Here is a 21,557-nt window from a genome sequence, read left to right as displayed (position 1 = left end):
AGTATTGTACAGTACAGTAGTACAGTACAGTACTGTATGTGCTAAAAAGCACACCAAAAAGCAAAAAGTCACTGAAAGTGTCTTCACAGTACTCACAGTACTTCTTTCTGCGTCTCTTCTTCTCTCCACGATCTTCCTACAGGAAGTCACGACCATGTGACAGCCTGGAAATAGCATTAAAATGGCCGCGGCTCCTGTTCGTGAACCGAAGCGGAGATTCGTGAACCGGAGCATATTTTTATGAACTTTTCTGTTCGTGAACCGAGTTGTTCGTGAACAGAAGCGTTCGTGAACCGAGGTATCACTGTACTGCATGGGCGGATGGGTAAACACACGGCTTTATTTTAATAAGGTAAAAACAATCCCTATGATCAAGGCACATTCAAGGGTACGCGCCTCAACGTTTGACCGAGGCTGCAGAAACCCACCCGGGCACTGCGATCAGCAGACTCAGCCTCCTGAAGGTCCCACATCAACTCCCCCCAGCCCAGCTGTTCACCAGGAGCACAGCTTCCACCAACTTCACTCCGGCACGGTGGTACCCATCTCCCAATGGAACATCGGTGAGGCAAAGACAAAGATCCCACGTGTAACCTTAACAGACTGTTGGGGCAAGTGCTGTTAGCGAGTCGCACCTATGAAGGCCGGCACAGCACACGAGGGGGTGGGTGGCCAGCATCACGCCCGGCCGCCTTTGTCTCCCCATTGGCGATGTTTACACACCGCACCAGGTACTCATTTGAGGCTCAGTCGACCTAGCGGAGGCCCAGGACCGGTTCAGACAATCGTCACTGGTGTTGACCGTGAGCGGGAATCGAACTCGGGCCGCCGGGTTCGTACTATCGGTGAGGCACGTACACACACACACAACCCAGCCCGGTCCCCATACGCCGCTCGCGCCCGCACGTACCCGCTTGTGCGCCAGTAGGAGGCAGTTGGAGTGCTCGTGCTCGCACGCCAGCTCGTAGTCGGGCAGCATCGTGGCCAGCTGCTGCACGAAGCCCACCACCTCCTCGTGCCAGGGCACATTCGCCATCGTCAGGCTGCTGGCCGAGCTCTCACCGCAGTACGTCACGCCCTGGCGGGGGGCAGAGCACGACCCGTGGCCGGTGAGCGAACAAAGCGCGCGCGGGGTCGACCGAGATTCCGCGCGCGGGCACGTGCCACACGCTTTTGGAATTGCGGCTGTGCGTGCGTGCGTGCGTGCAGGGGCAGACGCCGCGCGTCCATGTAAGTGCGCAAGCGTTTCCGTCGGTGTTTATCTTTCAACCTTAACGGGTTGAATTTTTATCGTAAACGCGTAAAAATAAATCATGACGTTTGTCAACGGCATTGCATTACAACTGCAAAGAAGAACCCGGCAGGCTGACACTCGTGGGCGGGGGCTCTTCTTTGGAGCAGAGATTGTGGTGGGACCAACGAGTACAATTTTTCAGTTTTAAAAAGTAACATTTCCCAGTTGTTATCAGGGCCACAACGATGTGAAGTGTGTTCTTTAACAATGAAGTGTCTCGATTTAAAGCTTTCGTGACTGCATGGATTCATATTCTTGGTTCTTTCAGTAAAGTCACGTAGAAGGGAAATAATAAAATAATAAAAATAAACCTATTAAATTCTCACGACGTTTCGGTTGCAACACAAGCAATCATCATCAGGTGTGAAAACCACAGCAAGAGAATAAGAAAAAAACGCCACTTTTTTCAAATTTTCTTATTGTGGCTTTCACACCTGATGATGATGATTGCTTGTGTTGCAATCGAAACGTCGTGAGCATTTTATTGGTTTATTTTATTTATTTTATTATTTCCCTTAACTTTAACGAAAGAACCAAGAATATGAAGTGTCTGCGCCCTCTGTGTGCCCTGAACAAGGTCCACTGCCTGATAATGTCGCCCAGTATTTTTCCATTAATGACAAATGGTGTTCATTATGTACCATGCCGTGTTCACCATTTCACACATTAACTATCTTGAGTGTCTTCACTATCTAACCAGGTGGCAAGAGCACGCAACTCAGGTTTCTTTTATTTGTGAGTTCAACTCCTGGTTCTTCTCAGGATGACCCATCATCCTCCCGGAGTGTATAAAATGCCTGTGGGCTACAACGGAGAGCATCTATGTCCCACACTTTGCTCTGGCAGGGGGGACGCTCCACGCGGCGTGGGAAAACGGCGACTAAAGCGACCGCCGCCTTGCAAGCCACGCCGACGGACGGCTCTCCGATGCGCCGCCACGTTGAGCCGCAGTGCTGTTTGGCACCATGTCTGACGTTTCGCTCCGTGTGCCGGGAACTCCTTCGGGAACGCAACTCGTGAGGAACGTCAGGCTGGCGTAGGCAACAAAACGAAATCTGAGGGGTCCCGAGAGACTTTAAAATTTCAGTTGTGGAAAAGGAAGCTTTCCAGCACGCACTTGGGGAGCGAAACGTCGGGGCGTCGTGCCGATGGACGCGCGGCACAACCGCGAAAAACATACACGGCAGTCTCCTGCAAAACGGTCGTCTCTCACGCACCGCGGACCCGCGGCCGAACGCAGAGCTCACCTTGACCTCGATGAAATCGGGATTTCCGAGAGCAACCAGGTTGGCGTACGCGGTGACCTCCTCCACGTTCCACGCCTTCACCAGCGTAAGGCGGTACACAGTGCGCTGGCCCTGTAGAGAAGCACGCACGGCGACACGCTGCGCGGCGCTCCGTCACCCACTGCCCCGTCGTGACCGGCGCGTTCTGCGCGGAGTTTCACATCAGGCGTGAATTGGTCGGTCTCGCGTCAGCATTTCAACGCAACGAGGTTTGAACGCTCCTTTGGCCACGCGCAAAATCGCCCACTGTGCTCTTTCAGAGGTGCCGTGATAAAAAAAAGCAGTTGCATTATGTATTCGTGAAGATGCCAACATCTTGTTGAAGTGCATTCGGTCCGCTGAGCGACGCTTAGAGCCCGCACATCCTGACCAGCGGCAGACTTTCAAGCTCAGAAAAAAATTCGAATTCAAGTTATGGGATGAAGATGAGAAACAAAAAAAACCTCTCGATCGTGTAAGAGTCTCTGAAATGTTTGCTGCTGCGTGCTTTTCGAATTTTGTGTTTAAAGAGGCAGTGATTTCTCTTTGCACAGGGACCTTTGGCTGCGCACCGCACGATGCCCCCTCCCCCCCCCCGTGCACGTGTGTTGTCAATAGTCAATTAAACATAACTGTACCCGAGTTTAATATCGGTTAAACAATCTCTGAACGGATGAAAAAACACGTAATTTCATGATCACACTGTTGCCAAGACGTTCAGCTTAGACATCCACTTTGGGAACTGCACCCGTCCCCCGCTGTGAGTAAGCACGTATACATTCACACTTTTACTATTTCCTCGTATCGCTGCAGAACCTTGCGGGGAATCGTTAAATCAAACAACCCGCTGTTTAAATTTCGATTTAAAGCTTTCGTGACTGCAGGGATTCATCTTCTTGGTTCTTTCGGTAAAGTCACGTAGAAGGGAAGTAATAAAATAATAAAAATAAAACATAATAAAACAATTCTCACGACGTTTTGGCCACAACGCAAGCAGCCGTCCTCAGGTGAAAACCAGGTCCGTCGAGGCGACAGAGTCTGAATGAAACAGCACACGAGCTTGGAGCATATATATAAGCTGGGCGCATTGACAAAGGAATTTGCATATCAAAAGGAATTTAGCATGTTTATGGGAAATGCAGGAATGTGATTAGTACTGCATATGCATGTGCATTATGCAGGATTAACAGCATCAAAGGGAGCTGCAGTTACTGCTGCTGCAGCTGTTGCTGCTGCTGCAGCTGTTGCTGCTGCTGCTGCACTTGCTGCTGCTGCTGCACTTGCTGCTGCTGCTGCACTTGCTGCTGCTGCTGCAGTTGCTGCTGCTGCTGCACTTGCTGCTGCTGCTGCACTTGCTGCTGCTGCTGCAGTTGCTGCCTTATCCATTTTAATATAACCCGCTGTTTACGCGGCCGTCAAAACGCTTCATCGGGCAATTTCCATCCGAGGGCTGAGCGAGACGATGATCCGTCACCGCCGTTGTTATTTCCCTCCGAGAAGACTTCCGCTCGTTAAACGTGGCGCCCCCCCTCCAAGCCCATGCCCTCCTGCCGTCGTGAGAACACGCCGTGTCGACGAGGCGACCCTCCTCCAGCGTGGGCGTCCCCGCGGCCCAAGTTCTCGCGGTGCCGTCCCACCAACTTCTTCCCGAGCCGCTCGCTCCTCACAGCTCCCCCTCCCCCCCCGTGCCGTTCGCAGTTTAATCAACAGCGTCCTTGCGTCTCGTCCGCAGCCAATGCGTTGCACGGAGAGTGACGGGGATTTGAAGGCGGGAAGATGAGGTCTCCGTCACAACCGCCACAAATAATGGCCGGTAATCAGGATACTTATTTATACCGGATGAATCCGATGAGCTATGAAGCTATTTTTTCGCAGATGTCCAGTCGCGATGGGTCAGAACGTTGCAACAACAAACATTGCACAAACACGAGAAGAGGGCAAAGTACAGGAGAGGTAAACAATCACTTAACATATATGCAAATTAAACTGAACAGGTAAAGTCCTACTTCGCTATTAACTTGTTTTTCAGAAGTGACCAGGCCACAACTGATAGCTGAACAAAGTGGGCCATCACGTGGAAATTGATAGCAGCCAAATACTCTAAATATACGGTGATTCTAAATGTGGAGGGAAAAACCGGAGGGACCCGGAGAAAAATCCACGCGACCACAAGGAGAGAGACACGCAAACTCCAAATGTACAGGCATCGTCAGCGAAGCGACGCTCACAACAAGAAGCGGCGGGCCGGGCGGCTAAAACACAGCAAGTTGGCACAGTAGGGGGCACAGGTGGTGCATCGGCCCAGTCATCTAAGTCAGTCAACCCATGGCACCTGGTTCTGTCCCGTGACCTCCTGCCGGCAGGTGTTCAACACTTCACGTGGCCTCAAGGTGTACACAGCCTGGCACAAGCGCCATGGTGAAGTCACCGCCACTTAGTGGCGAATGGCGGTTGTTGCTGTGCGTGTGTTTGTGATGCGTGTCGACAAACCCAATGAGGGGAGCATGAAAAGGCTACGAATCTCTCCCATCTTCTATATCAGCCACAACAGGGACCCGTAAATGTACGCCTTTACACCAAAGTGCAAAATTAACCCACATACTCACTCAGCAATGCTCGCGAACAATAAGTGATCAAAAAAAGTGCCACCGTTTAATTACATTTAATTGCAAGCGGTTATATAATCTGTTAACTACAAGTAGACCACCCGTGGAGAATACGGCAGTTATGCACCGCATCAAAGGTTTACAAAGCGTTTTGTCCATTAGGCATGAATTGAACAAAAAAAAGCATCCTCTTTGCATTCCTACAGTTTTTGCGGTTTGTTAATGTCCGCGCAGGGCCATCCGTGCGGCACAATTAAGCACAGTGCCTTACGAGCAATAATCAGGCGCTGCGGCTTTATGCGGCAGCTCAAAAAGCCAGGCCCAAACTGACCACACGAAGCGGGACACCGTGAAACTTTGCCAGATTAACTCGGCATTTCTTGATCTGCCTGGGAAACGTGCGCGACTGCCGATATTATCCCTCGCACTCGCTTTCTCCACTCAATTCTCGCTGCGGCCGTTCACCCGGCCTCTCGTTATGAATCTCCGCGTCACGAGGACAATCCTCGTCATCGCCCCCCCCCCCCCCCCCAACAACGTTTGCAGACGCTTAATAAAACTAGACGTAACTTCAAATTAAACGTATTTAATCGTGATTTGAAGCTTTCGTGACTGCAGTAATCCATACTCTTTCGTTCTTTCGGTAAAGTCACGTAGGTAGAAAAAAAGAAAATCCCACCTGATGACGGACGCTTGTGTTGCGCCCGAAACGTCGCGATTTATTTTATTTTATACCTACGTGACTTTACCGAAAGAACCAAAGTGTATAACGTATTTATTTTCCGTGTTGAATCAACAATGTATCGGGAAAGAATCAGAATGAGCGAGTGAGAAAGGACGCTCCTCACAGGAGGACACGGACATATTTGACGTCCAAGGGGAGAGCAAAAAAAAAGAACTACGAGTGTGACCGGTGATTTGCTCAGAAGAGGGTCCCCCCCCCCCCCCCCCCCCCCGAGTGTGACCTCGCAATCTGGTTTTCACTGAGGAGGACAAAAGCTACGGGCTCGGGCTGAGACGTTTTGAGGACTGGCATCGCGGGACCGTGCGTGGAACGGATCAACAAAACGGGGCCGTGCGGTGCCAAGCCAGGCACGGCAGAGGTCGCAAACGGGTTTTGAATCCTTACCCGTACCCGTACCCGGCCGCACCAGGGTCGCAAACGGGTACCCGTACCCGGTCGTACCCGTACCCTACCCGTACCCGGCCGCACCAGGGTCGCAAACGGGTACCCGTACCCTACCCGAAATGAGTGACAAACGGTTACTCACCGGTGACTCACGGCCTACCCGTACCCGGCCGCACCAGGGTCTCAAACGGGTACCTGTACACATGCATCTATTCGTCTTGCGTGTGTGCACGTACGCAACACGCGCAAGGCGCACACACGCGAATGGGCAGACACACAGAACACACGCTCGGTTGCTTGCGAGCGTCCCCTCCTCCCCGGCATGGCACAACAGGGATGCCACTCAACGAAAGCCTTCTCTCGCTTGTGTGCTCGCCGACCGTGCGTGTCGACAGCGGGTCCTTACGTAAACGCTGCTCCCGTTCAAAATCGGAGTTGAATTTGTGTGCAGACGGGTCAAAATGTGGGGGAGATTCTCGTGGTGGCTGATCGCGCAAAGCCGCAGTTTGGCAAATTTGGCCAAATATTTCAGTTGTGCGTGCACACATGCAGCAGCCTGTGCATTTAAATTCGACATTTTAATCTGAGTTTAAATGATTTTCATTCACCTGCATAATTTACAACAGGTGTTATTTTCATGTTTGGTGCCTTCATGTTGATCAAATGGGACCATATTCAATGCCAGCTACCCGCTGTGTGTTTCAAGAATAAATGAAGGTTAAAAACGCGTGAAAAAGTTGACGCAAACTGTGTTTTGCCCAGCCTGTTTTGCTGTTGGCTTTCATCCGCATATTCATCACCGTTACGTCCCTCCAAAGGTCGCAGAGCATTTTAATGATGACTTTATGCAGAGTAAAACATATTTATCTTCGTGGCCATTTATGCCACATTGTAGGACATTTTCGAGCAAATATAAAGAGCTGTTTTTCCTGAAAAGTATCATTTGCATTCCATTCCGCATTGTAAAAGACATTTCCCTCTTAATGGTGGACATCAGGAGAGTCAGGAGCAGAAGGACAGTTTAAAAGGACCTTGAATCCACGGCTCACCGCTCCTTGTTGGTATGTATATCGATCTTAAGAGAATTCCAAAAAAATGTACACCTCCAACGGAAAATTAATCAATAGAGGCAAGGCAAAGGCTTGTTGTCCATCACCCGATTTTTGGGGCCATGGAGATTATACCGCATTGATCAGCTCTAATGCTGCGTGATCCGCTTATCAGGAGGTGGTGATCATCATTGGCCGCATAGATTATGGGCTCGATTATTCAAATGGCGTGTGAAAAAGGCCTTGAATTGGCTGCTGCGCGATGCCACGCTATGTCAGGAAGGAGAAAATGTGTAATCCTGGCTGCTCGCGTCGCAAGCAATCCAAAGTGGCAATTCACGATGTGCTATGAATATTACTATCAACAACTAGACAGCGATGTGGTCAGTAAACAACCAGGAGCCTCGTGGTGAGTAAACAACCAGGAGCCTCGTGGTGAGTAAACAACCGGGCAGTCACGTGGTGAGTAAACAACCACACAGCCTCGTGGTGAGTAAACAACCAGTCACGTGGTGAGTAAACAACCAGTCACGTGGTGAGTAAACAACCAGACAGCCTCGTGGTGAGTAAACAACCAGTCACGTAGTGAGTAAACAACCAGTCACGTGGTGAGTAAACAACCAGTCACGTGCTGAGTAAACAACCAGTCACGTGGTGAGTAAACAACCAGTCACGTGGTGAGTAAACAACCAGACAGCCTCGTGGTGAGTAAACAACCAGTCACGTGGTGAGTAAACAACCACACAGCCTCGTGGTGAGTAAACAACCGGGCAGCACTGTGGTCAGTAAACAACCAGGCAGCCGTGTGCCAAGAAAACCAAGCTTCACCCCTGACCAGGTCTTAGTGTTCCTGCAGCGATCAAACACTGAGAAAAAAAATCACAAAAACCGCAAACACGCAGATACGGCTGGGCGAGAGGAGGGTAGCATTGACCATGAACCCAGGTAACCCAGCAGCAGCAGCTCTCAGTGGCTCACGTTCCTCCACTGAGAATCTCCAAGTGGGCACAATGAGAGCACGCTGACAGTCAACCGAACGGGCAGTGTCGACTGTAATTGCATGAGTGCGACTGACCGTGGCCATTTGTTGTTCAGTTTCCGTAAAGTTTTCAGTCCTTATACGTCGCCCGCACGGAGGAGAGAGTGCATCATCCTGCCTGCGCATGTCCATTCTTCAGCAAGGCCATTCAATGTCGCAAAGCCTCGACAGCTTTCACGCAAACCTCCCGCGAGGGAGCTGCAAGGGCTGCTTCAGATATTCTCTCTTTGAAATGAAATCAACCCATGGTTTCTTACGTCACATCTAATAGGACCTTGGCAACATCCATAAATATCCACCGTACAGTCCTGAAGAGTGCTGATGACAGCGCTGGTATTGAGCACCTATTATGGTCAGTGTACGGGAAGGTGGTATGGTTACAGCACGTTTGGCACATTTGTATCCCTGGGGCTGACAAATACCGGTTACTCATTGATGACTGAGTCCATCTATGAAAGACAACGGGACAGGTTTAAGACACCACTTGCCACCGATTGTTTATCCACAGCTGGGAAATTAATCCAGGTCACCGGGTTAATGGCACAGTGAGTTAACCACTGCGCCACCATTCCCCCAATATTCATGCCTACCGATTGTCTAATTGACCACTGTTGACATGCACCCACTCACACAGTTTACATGCATACGTTACCAGTGTGAAAAACGTGCATGTCGACGCTACGCGACATTGGTGAGGCTGAAGGAGAGGGAGCGATGTAAACATTCCTTTTATTCCAAAAGTTCCAAGGGTTTTTTCTGGTTCCATTTAATACGGTGACTCATTACCAGGAGTTGAATTTAAACTCGGATATCAAACGCACTCAACGAGGCCACAGCGCTCACTTTATATGGGGCACATCATACACCCCTGGGGGAAGGAACCATAAATATTACATTTCTAGCTTTTATCTCTTGAGATACAATGCTCAGAGGTATTTCTGCCGTTACACGACTTGCAACATTTAAGCGAAGTGCAACATTTTTCCCGCACCTCCGATTATCACAGGTGGCTAGGTGAGATGTGAAAGAAGTTGAACATGCATACATATATTTACATGCATAAAATGGTAATCAAGTTGCGATGTAGTGCACTAACCACTCACTGCTCCACTAGTTCCCCAACTTTACTTCAAAATAATCTCTGCATTCACAGGATGCGTAAATGCCCCAACATCTCACAGTGCCTTCCATAACATCTCAACGCCCAGTGGCAGCCGTCCCTGTGTGGCACAAAGTAACTCAGAATCAGCCTGCAAGTAGGCGTTAACCTTGCCAGTAGGGGGTGACAATTGTTACGTGTAATCCCAATTTAGTAAAAAAGCATAGAAAGACAAAGATCTTCTGTTAAGCCTTACAAGAACATTGGCAGCTATTGAGCACCGGATGCTTTGTGGAGTTCAGATGCATCGTATTCACCTGGCTCAAATGACAACTCTGAAGTAGTGGTGACAGGGCCCCTTCACTTCATAGGAATCGGGAGGTCACCACTGCTCACGAAATTCACGAGTGTGAATCTGCGCACGCGTTTAATACGCTCTTCTTAAACACGCTGCCAACCTCTTGTGTCTATTACGCCAAGCGGTATGTTTTGACCACGTGCTCTGTGCCTTGTGCCCATAATGAAGCGGAGTCTTTCGAAAAGTGGCACAACTGGCACGCCGAAGGTTTCACCCCCCCCCCCCCCCCGTCACCTTCTTCCGACACACCTCTGACGGAAGGATCTGTCGCCCGTGTCAAGTGTGTCACAATCTGTCTGCACGCGGCATCGTTTACACTGACACCAACATTCCTCATTCACAGCTAAACGCGGGGATTATTCAAAAGTAAATCCCCAACAGCGCAAGTGGTTTTCGGAGGCGTTTAATCACCCGTGTCTGTGCCTCTGGCTCCTCTTCATTTCATATGCAGAGGGGGGGGGGGGGAACTCTTTTAGATTAATTTCAACAGCAATGCATCTTGCAATGGCTTCATGAATCAGCAAATGAAAGACACCAAATGAACGTGGTTATGAAACACCGCCGCTTTGATATGCTGTTCCAAAAGGCTGGATTAAAAGCTGGCCTGCCTAGGATGACGCGGTTGAATGCATGCATGCATTTCTTGCGCACCGTACGTAGCCAACCGCCCTAATCGGAGGTATGGTTGTAAGGACATCAAACTAAACACAAAATGCAGTTGTAAAGAAATTAGTTTTCAATTTAGATTTAAAAGTGCATAGCTCCAATAGCATTCCAGACGGCAAGCACAAGCGCATTTGACAGCGTGCGATGCAGTGACCGTCTTTGTTCGAGGGCCAGCCAAAAGCCGTTGCGAGGATCGAACAGAGATGGAGGAATTCAGTATCCGTGAATTCCTCCATCTCAAGTAGTCACCTGGCCTCACTACACATGCACAACAGCCACGAGGTAGGCAAGAAAAAAACAGCTTCAGCGAGCTGCCCGCAATGCGAATCATGACCACGGCCGTGTCTATCACACGGTTGCTCTCGTACGCGTGTTGAACCACATACATCCTGCTGCTCTAGAAAACATTACCTATCCGTTTATGAAATTACATATAGTGGTCAAATCCATCCAATTGTTCCATTTATGACTGTCCATGACATTGCACTCACCCCGTCACTGCGTATCTGTAAAGAGGCACACGACGCACGCCTCTGTGCCAATGCGCTTATCGGCAATTCCCGCGAGTTCCGCGCACGCACACACACTTCAGCGCAATCTGCACAAAAAACGTTACCAAAAATCAACTCGTCGCACAAAACTCCGCGTCGATCAACTCTTGTTGTGTTTTGCACTGCGTTGGTGTAAAAGGCTAGTTCATTGAAAAGTACGCCGATTAAGCTGAGATCCAGGTCACATTGACGTGACTATTGTTTTTTTTTCTGTAAGATGTTCGTCATTCTGCTCGGCATTCTTGACGACGTTAAATGCAAAACGTGGTTTAGTTCTGCTGACGAGCCTTGGTTAAATTGACGAACTCACAGCCTTTTGTTAGCCCACTGTTGGATGAAGGCCTACCCACACTCTGTCAGTGAAGAGGGTTTCTCAACACACCGGGTCAGTGGACCCACTCCACCCGTGAACTTAGCAGCATCCTTTATTATCTCAATCGTTGTAATATTGTCAATGTTGAGCCACTCATGAGAAAACGTACAAACCTGCTTTACACATGCTCTGAGACAGAACTGCAAATATCAACAACAACGTTAAATAATAGAGCGACGACGATGATGACCTACATGGCAGTCGAGCGTGCTTGGAGGAGGGTGAAAACGTATTGTCAATGTTGAGCCACACATGAGAAAACGTACAAACCTGCTTTACACGTGCTCTGAGACAGGACTGCAAGTATCAACAACAACGTTAAATAATTAATAGAGCGACGACGACTACGATCTACATGGCAGTCGAGTGCGTTTGGAGGAGGGTGAGAACGTATTGTCAATGTTGAGCCACTCATGAGAAAACGTACAAACCTGCTTTACACGTGCTCTGAGACAGGACTGCAAATATCAACAACAACGTTAAATAATAGAGCGACGACTATGATCTACATGGCAGTCGAGTGCGTTTGGAGGAGGGTGAGAACGTATTGTCAATGTTGAGCCACTCATGAGAAAACGTACAAACCTACTTTACACGTGCTGAGACAGGACTGCAAGTATCAACAACAACCTTAAATAATTAATAGAGCGACGACGACTACGATCTACATGGCAGTCGGGCGTGTTTGAAGGAGGGTGAGAACGTCGGACAATCAGTGGCTGGAACGATTCACACCCCCTGAAGCCAAATATGAGAAAAAAACAAGAATAACGCTTGTAACAAATTAGCGTGCACAATTGAAGATAAATGAGAAACACAACGGGGCAGTGTACACCTAGGACAGTTACTAATAATACAAAGGCAAGACGGAGTGATTTCGTAAAATGTTGTTTGATCGTGAAAAAAAAGCACAAATATACATTAAAAAAAACTGTTTGGTCGATTCATACGACCTGCTATGGCGCGTGCGTGAGAACCACGAACTCTGACAGAGGCATTGGAACAATGCTGACACGTGCACAAAAGAAAACACGGGGAGACGCACACTGGGAGGAGCCACGTAGATTAAAGAGCGTGCGCAGGTTAAAGAAATAACACGTCCGGTGGTCGAGCGTAATGTCGTGCAGCAGCCAAAGGAGGGACAACGCCCGAGGAGACATTCACCGTGGAGATGAAGCAACGCATTCAGCTCATGTGCAGAAGCCCGATGAACTGTTGCATCGCAGGGAAATCCATAGGTGGCAATTGGTTGGGGAGGCCATCATCTAGCAGTGGATAGTTCATGACCGACGATGATGATGATGATTATTTTGCCAAATGTCACGCTCAGCACCATGCTGTGCAGAAACTTTAAGTCTCGGTGAAACTTTTCCACAGAAACAAAATATAAACGGATCAAGTCAAGTGTGGGGGCACATGCCGAGGCAGCGCATAGCAGAATCCGCCCTCCGGCTCCAAGCCCTGGTGGGGGTCACTCCTGAAAAAATCCTCAAACCGGCTCCCTTCCCATCCCCAAGTCTCGACAATTAGCGGACAATCGGATGCGACTACGAAGCCTGCGGCCTGACTCCACGAAGTTCTTGAGCACAGGGACTCTGGTGGACAGGGACAACGAGGAGCCGGACAATGACAGTTCCGGAGTTGACGTTCTCGCATCGTGCGGGGAAGCCAGCCTCATGCAGTAGCAATCCTAACGGCTGGACGCAAAGTCATCCCGTGGGTACCCAAACATCTCACGAAGAGACCTGGTGACGAGGGAGATCGGTCATGCGCCCACTTAGCTCCTGAGCCTGCACGTCTCCGCTTCATATACTAGTTATCTAAATGATGCAAGTACGTCGGATACATTGTACGCAGGAAGGTAGGTGGTGGTCAATAAAACGATCAACTAAACTATTGTAATTTTCACCAGGTAAGGCCTACTGCGAGCTATGCAGCTCTTTTTCAGAAGCAACCTGGCCACAAATGATAGCTCAACAAAGTGGCAGATCATGTGGACATTTATAGCAGCCAAATACTCTAAATAAGTGAAATAAACAGGAAAAATAATAGAGCGCAAAAAATTAACAACTAAGCGGTGCGTGGCGAAAGACACGGTAAGCAACGACAGAGAATCAAGACGATCAACAAAAACCTGTGCACTTAAAAGGAGCGACAGACAGCGAAAACCCTTGCGCCAAAAAAAAGAGACTCGCGTATATCCCCTGGCAACAAAATGCGCGTGTGCGCCCTGCAGCAGGTGCACGAGTACCCTTCACCAGGGACTCGGTGCGCGCGCGATGGCGACACGCGCTCGTCAGCAACAGAGTGACGCGCCGCAAGCCGCCCACAAGACCGGCGGGCTGACGGGGGGGGGAGGGCCCTCGGGAACGGGGGGCCGCTCACGGTAGGCTCTTTTAAAAAAAAAAAACGCCAGCTGCTGCCACCTGGCCGGCTCTTGTGCAGCTATCCGACTGTTGGGCTGCGGCGGTACGAGCCATTTATGTTCACGCCGCAGACTCCACTGCTTTCGCCGCATCCTAAACACATTTTTACATGTACCAGTAAAACCTTGGTTTGCGAGTAACTTGGTCTGCGAGTGTGTTGCAAGACGAGCAACATTTTTAAATAAATATTAATTAGATAAACGAGCGAGGTCTTGCAATACGAGCAGTACGTGTATACGCTTTGTCTGCCGAGCGTCACGTGATCACAACTGATATACGAGTGCTTTGGATTACAAGCACGTTTCCGGAACGAATTATGCTCGCAATCCAAGGTTTTACTGTATTTGTTTTTACCGGGTAAGGCCCACCGAGCTCCATACCTCTTTTTCAGAAGCGACCTGGCTGTCGCGAATGAATAGCACAACGAAGTGGCTTATCACGTAGACATTTATAGCAGCAGCCAAAGACTCTAAACTATGCCACGTGCGCTCGCCGCCAGAACGACACAGGGGAAAAAGAAAAATAAAGAAAAAAACCTTATCACTGTCGTGGCTCACAAAATGATGTGCTCTCCTCAAGATCTCTCTCTGCATCACGTGACTCTCACGGGGGTTGCTCGGATTAACCAAGCGGCCAGTGGACGGCGGCATGGACGCAGAGAAAACACCTCATCATCACCGTCGTCGTCGTCGTCACTAACGCCGCCTCATAGCAGACACGTGTGTGCACGTCTGGCTCAAGTTTAGGGTAACGGGCCTTCTCCTCGGCGCTTTCCCTCCCTCCAGGACAGTTAAACAGCTGTGTTAAATCAAACGATGAAATCAAATCACGGGTCCATTTTTTTTACTTGCACCATTCCTATCATGCAAGGTAATCACAAATGTGCTACGTTGCACAGACACGGTCTGCAGTCGTTCCACAGTAGATGGCGATGTCGCTATGTGTCATTCGCGAGTCGCATTTTCAAATTTCGGAGACTTTGGGCCATCGCCCAATGGCCCAAAAACTCATTTTCGAATAACGTCGCCAGATCTTTAAAGGCCGACTGTGAAGCAGATCGGATGGGTTATTTTGTTTTGGCGAATACATCTGCAATATTAACCAGGGCTGCCGCAGGGGGTTCAAACCGCGAACCTCTGCAACGCGCGGCAAAATGCGCCGCCGCACCCTCCCTCCTTGGCCATGTCACCGGCCCAGGCAAACTTTAACTAGCACCACCTGTTGGATGCAGGCCGGTGTGACGTGTGCTCCAGAAAAAAAACAATATCCGTTTTTTTTTCACTTTGATGAAATGCCGCTCACACATCGAGGCCATCTTTCTTGGAGAAAAGTAGACGCGTACAATGATACCATGAATTCAGTACATGTATTCCTAGCAATCAGATGGAAGGCTGTACGAGATACGCAGCAGTGAAAAAAGATCACGGGTTGGGGACGGGCGAATTTTCGCCAGCTTCAAAAAACAATCGGCGTGACCTTGCCAATCTCCCAAGCGTAGAGTAACTGTTGAGACAGCCCACTCGCCTTAAAGTACGTTTAAGCAAGAGTTGGTAACGGATAACGTGAAAACGCTCATGTTCACAAATGCAATTGTCACGAGTGACTCGGCTGACGGCCAGTGATACGGGGAGACACTTCTGTAGGCAACAGAGCGAAATGGCCAAGAATCAGTTGAAGATTTCATTTTGCAACTTGAAAGACTGCACAAAAACCACAGCAATTATGGGTCTTTGCACAACCTAGGCACTAAATGCCGAGAATACACTCTTAATGGTACCATCGTTTGTGGCCAGGTCGCTTCTGAAAAGAGCTATATAGCTCAGTGAGCCTTACTTGGTAAAATAAAAATAGTTTAGCTCAAGTCAACAAATTTACTTCCCACAACTGTCCCGTGTATTTGACGATGTCCACAGTGATACCATCTGGTCCAGCAGATGCCAATCTCACGCTCACCCCTCCCTTCCATCACACTCTGCATCGTCCACCACAACGTCCCACTTCCTCCAGTCCCGTAAGCATCTCCCACCAAGAGCCACATCCTTTCGTGTATGTGTTTATGTTGAACTTCTTTTGCACCGTACGTAACCAACCATGATAATTGGAGGTGTGGGGCAATGACAAGAAGCTAAACACAAAAATCATTTGTAAAGAAATGAGTTTTCAATCTAGATTTAAAAGTGCATAGCTCCAGTGGCTTCCTCATATCGGAAAAGCATTCCAGATGACCGCAGAAGCGCATCGGAAATGCGCGCGATGCAGTGACCGTCTTTGTTGGATGGCTGGCCAAAAGCCACACTCTCCCTCTTCGTCACACCGCTCTCCCCCCTCCCTCAACGCTCTCCTCCCCATTTCAAAAGGCAACATTTTCACAGGTGCCATTTCTTTCAAAATACGACTGAAAATCAAGGCTTCAATAGAACGCGATAAACAAGACGGGAAATGACTCAGTCGGTCAAACAGACAAGAATGAGGGGGGGGGGGGCATTTCACAAAACGCACGCAACGTGCACATCCCGTAACCACGAGAGGGTTGTGTGACGAAGCAGACAGAAAGATGGGAGGGGGGAGGACAGATGGAAAAAATGCACGTTAACATAACACGGAAAAAATCCAGCAAATTAGAGAGCGCTCATATCCTCTAACAGTTTTTACCCATTCATCGGGAGCTACTTAAAAGATTATTTTTAAAAATACATCAAATAATCGGCAAGGGTATTTTCCGTACACGTGCCGGGCGGCGGATTAAGCATTTACTCTGCGAGACACGTTTGCGGCACTTAGCGTCATTATGCCTCAGACCGGGGTGTTCACTGGTTCAGAATCAGAACATTTATTTTGACTGGAGGAATCCGATGAGCTATGAAGTTCTTTTTTACAGGTTTCCAGTACGGGGCAGGGTAGGAACGTTACAACAACAAACAGGACAAAAACATGATAGGAATGCAAAGTTCAAGAAAGGTTAAATAAATCACCTAAACACATACAAATGAAACCAAACCATCCCCATCCTACCAGATGAAGCCCAAAATCATCTAAAAAGTCTAAACGCAGGGCACCAAGGGTCCACGCGTGCATGCAATTCAAGGCACGCTCACCTGACTGTCCAATAGAGCCAAAAGGAGCTCACCTGACCGTCCAATACAACCAAAAGGAGCCATGGCAAGGGCCAAGGTTTTTTATTTTAAACCCGCCCCACCACCTCATTCCCTCGACAAACAGCAGCAACACACTTTGTTGTGCATTCACAACCATTCCAATACCCGAGCCAAGAAATCAATAGAATCTTTCATGGTCTGCTCATGTGGTGTTGTCATCAAAGGGTGCTCTCATCATAGGAAAACAAACAAACAAAAAACCTCTCAAACACTACAAACAGATCCTTTGGAATGGCTGAAACGTGACCGTTAACCGGATACAATTTGCTACCAAAAGAATTGCTTTTAGCCTCTTTCATTTGAGTCCTGAAAGCCAAGCAAATCTACTGCCCCCCATTTAATTAAACCCCACTGGCGTTCCTCCTCCTGCTCACGTGAGCGGGCACCGTGACAACGAGCCGTGGCCTCGGGAGGGCCCTCGCTCTAAGCGCCGCTCGCCATCGCGCTGAACCTGAAGGAGAGACCGTGGCTGCATCGGTCGCGAGCGTAGCTGCGCTCTGTGACGCGGCGCTGATTTATTGCCTGCGCTCACGAGTGGAGCCCTGGGGGCAGCGTCGGTGCTTCTGCGGACAAGCGCGCAGGAGTGGCCGTCCGCCGTCCTCTCGACGTGCCGCTCTCCCCCGACGGTTTGGCTCAAGCGCCGCTGCTCCCGGTCACAAAGCGGCCGTCTGTCGGGGGCCCGCGCGAGTATGTTGGAACTTCTTCCTCACCGCATGCAGCCGGCCGTGCGAATCGGAGGTGCAGCACGGCCAGAGACGCGCCAGCAGTGTGACCGTACGGAGTGCCCGCAAAACAAATGTGCTTTAACCATTGGCGCAAGAACACCGAAAATGTAACTTTGTGTTTGAACACGACTGCTGGTCCTGTGGCGGAGCGCCCATCTCACAAGTAAAGGTTTACAAGTTTGAAACTCTCTCCTGGGTCGACTCACTCAATCATCCTTCACAGAAACAAAGTCAACACCAGTTGACCTCCAGAGATTGTCCCCACTGCAGGAATATTACGTAATCTCCAAAGTGCTCTCCCTTAGCCAATCAATCAACAATGAGGAACGGTGTCTTCGATGCAGAAGAAGCTTTGCACGAATCCGCAGTCCTCGTTTCGTTTTAATGGCTAATAAATCTATCACCGCCCAGGGCCAGCCATTAATGAGGGTCACAGAGAGGCAGGAGTGATTGAAAGTCAAACTCAACAGCCAAGGGGTGAAAATTTGCCCGAAGTGCCAGGGGGTTAATCGTGAGCACGTATTGCCCAACTCACAAAAAATAGGGCAGTAGTGTCAGAGCGCAATTCACCGTGGCGTGATCATAAATTCACGCGACAGGCTCTCGGCCTGTATTCAAATTTCCAGAAGCGAGCCGCACCGCTCAGGATGAGGAATGGCTGAGATGCCACGACAAATGAATTGGACACCGTCTGCCTCAGAAATTTCAAACCAAAAAACCTCCACTGCAAAACTTAATATTAATGGCCTTTATTTGCCCTGGAAGCCTCACCAGGGTCACAAGAACCCTTTTCAGGGAGGGGCCCTGCCTCATTGGGATGTCTAGCCATTTCCATTCAGGATTGTTTGAGATGTGAGGGGAGAGAAATCATTATAAAACGGTCAGAGCTCTGAAAACATAGATTCAATGCATAAGGTTTTGTACATTGGTAAAAAAATAAACTTGTTTTTTTGCGTCCATGCCGCCACCCACCAGTCCCAGAGTTAAGCTTAATGTTTAGCAATTTCCGTGAGGCTCACGGAATGTGATGCAGAGACAGCTGTTGGTGGAGGCACTGTGTTCACCATAGTGTCCTGCCCTGCCACTCTACTTCCCCTGCCGACTTCCCATGAGCCTCACTGTTTGCTGTGCATCTCGGAGCGAGCTGCAGATGGAGTTTTAGCCACATTTACCACGACTGGAAAGTGTCTGCCACGCAGATTAACCCTTGCAGCGCGATGATTATTTACATATTCTTAGGTTTTTTCGGTAAAGTCACGTAGGTAAAAAAATCTAAATTAATAAAAGTATTTATTATTCATTTAGATTTTTTACCTACATGACTTTACCGAAAAAACCTAAGAATATGAATACTTGCAGTCACGAAAGCTTCAAATCTAGATTATTTACATGTTTTTGTGCCTCAATTAGGCCAGTCGAAATTAGAAAGCGCACAACGCCCCACGGAAGGGGAGTCCCCCTGGGGAACATTGCCGATGCGTCCCCATGGCGCATGCCCACGGCACGAACTTTGATCGCTCGCCCGCCAGCGCCACCCTAGCGGAGAGCGGCGAGCCAGGGGCTCCGATTAGCACGGCTGGCTACGAACGGTGCGAAAGAAGTTCAACGTACATAGATACAAAAAAGGATGTGAAGGGGTTTTAAAAAGTTACAAGCTTGACAATATAAGTTGCTCATCGATTATGCGGCACCGTGCCACCCATTGATGTATATTCATTCACGGACGCGTTTATTAATGATTTAAAGCATTTTATCGTTACGCCACATCGCTAACTCAATGGTTCGTCAATTCCTTGTACTTATTGACTATCCTAACATTTAGATCTGTTGCAATTCATCGTGCCGAAACATCTATCTAGTTTAACCCACATGCTTAATAAGGCTGCAAAGCGGCTACCGGACATCCTAAGTACAGAATCCCGCACACTGTGTTGATGCGCTATCGTTACAATCGGTAGCTCCGTTCAGCTGCATATGCCATACCTGTCAACCCCTTATCGGTACCTACCTTATTACAGACCAATTCAGACCTTATTGGTAACCCCGTGCCCTTTTAAATCTCAATGTTCATCCTACAAAGTCCCATCACAAGGGAGAAATACAAACAATTCTAGATTTGAAGCTTTCGTGACTGCAAGGATTCATATTCTTAGGTTTTTTCGGTAAAGTCACGTAGGTAAAACATTAAAATTAATAAAAGTAAATTACGTGACTTTACCGAAAAAACCTAAGAATATAAATACAAACAAATAGACACAAAAAATTTTTGCTCAATTTCCCTGCACATGAATATGGGTAAACCGCATGGGTTGACTGGTATGATAAGCCTCAATAAAAAAAAAAATTATTAGTTCCTGAGCCAAGGACTAAAGCCGCATAAAGCAAAGTGACCAGCAACGGACAATACTACAAATAATAATAATATAGCACTTAAGAACGAACGTATTTGCTGAGAAAACAAGATGATGGGAGGGAGTTTCAAGGTCAAGCAGAAGGAGGAATATTAAATGTTGCATCGTTCATGAGGACAGCTTGCGCCCCAGTACGGCGAGTGTAAATAATCCATCTTGCAGGGTGAGTGCTTGACAATTGAGTAAAGTTGACGGGCGGTGGATAGTTGACTGGAGTGGTGACCGCGGTGATAATGCAATACACGGGCAGGTGATTCATCTGGCACATTGAGCCACACCTCGGCGTGGTGTTAAAACGTTGCGGGCAGATGGGCTGCTGTCTAACGGACATTCTCTTCAGGAAAGGAGCCCAATAATAAAATGCTTGTTTTGGTATCACTGGCCACACCGCCTTGCCACACGTGATGTCATTGCGTCTCACTGGACAAAACAGGGCTTGGCCAGGACACCGATGAAACGGCGCTGTACAGAGCAACGGGCCAAGGAGTTAATCCGAGCGTCCTTGACAAAACACCTGCCAGTCTCACAGCAGCGCTCCATCATGTCTTCCGATCTACCTTTCAAAAAAAAAGTGCCTCATTCATTCAAATTCGAGCAATAGAACAGTTGCACAACACCAGTGCTCTTTGCAGCGCTGAATACCAAATCCAAGAAAACACGCTATTTTACAATGATTCATTTTAACGGTGGCGAGCGGCACGTTTAACGACCCGCTCGTGCAGTCGAGTCAGACTTTTGCAGTGTTGTCCACGGTCTTAAATCTACGAAATTCACAGTGCATCTATTGCGTTTATGACCAGAACATCATCTCGTGGGCAATTACTACAAACGCCACAATTCACTCCCAAGCGATCGATGAAACCATCAAGATCCGTTGGTTTCTTTGCTTGTTCTGTCGTATTTCCACAACGCAGTTGTTCCATTAGCCTAAGTGTAACCTGGGCGTGCATCGTGTTTGTATCATTGTAAATTATGATAACATTTTACGCGCAGATCTATGCATATATTGATCGTAGGCATGAGAATTGATTTTATTGGACGAATCATTGCGCCAATTCTTAAGTGACCAAACCGTGCCACGAACTGCAGAGCATGTGGCAAAATGCCTGTGATGTCGAGGATAAGGCAGGTCGCCGAGTAAACTAAACTATAAACATTTTTTTTATTTAACCAGGTAAGGTCCACTGAGCTATGTAGCTTTTATCACAAGCGACCTGGCCACAAATGATAGCTTGACGAAGCGGCTTATCACGTGAAAATTTATATCAGCCAAACACTCCAAATGCATTTTGCCAACGCCACAAACTCAAATTGAAAATCTAACAATCAATATTTTACACGCGGCGTTTACATCAATCCTCGCGAGAAAACTTGTCAATTTAAACTCTGACCGTTTTACAATATTAATATT

General features: G+C 48.5%; 1 protein-coding gene across 1 annotated transcript in view; it reads right to left on the bottom strand.

Moving 5' to 3' along the window:
* The window catches only part of LOC133348933 (S-adenosyl-L-methionine-dependent tRNA 4-demethylwyosine synthase TYW1-like), a 136,573-nt gene that overhangs the window by 63,256 nt on the left and 51,760 nt on the right, over positions 1 to 21,557 (bottom strand). Inside the window, 2 exon segments of the mRNA XM_061562071.1 lie at positions 911 to 1,078; positions 2,542 to 2,652. Of these exon segments, the coding sequence (XP_061418055.1) occupies positions 911 to 1,078; positions 2,542 to 2,652 (279 nt within the window).

Source organism: Lethenteron reissneri, chromosome 28, assembly GCF_015708825.2.
Source record: "Lethenteron reissneri isolate LAM-NWPU_2019-01 chromosome 28, ASM1570882v1, whole genome shotgun sequence".
Lineage (NCBI taxonomy): Eukaryota > Metazoa > Chordata > Hyperoartia > Petromyzontiformes > Petromyzontidae > Lethenteron > Lethenteron reissneri.
This window is presented reverse-complemented; position numbering and strand designations above follow the sequence as displayed.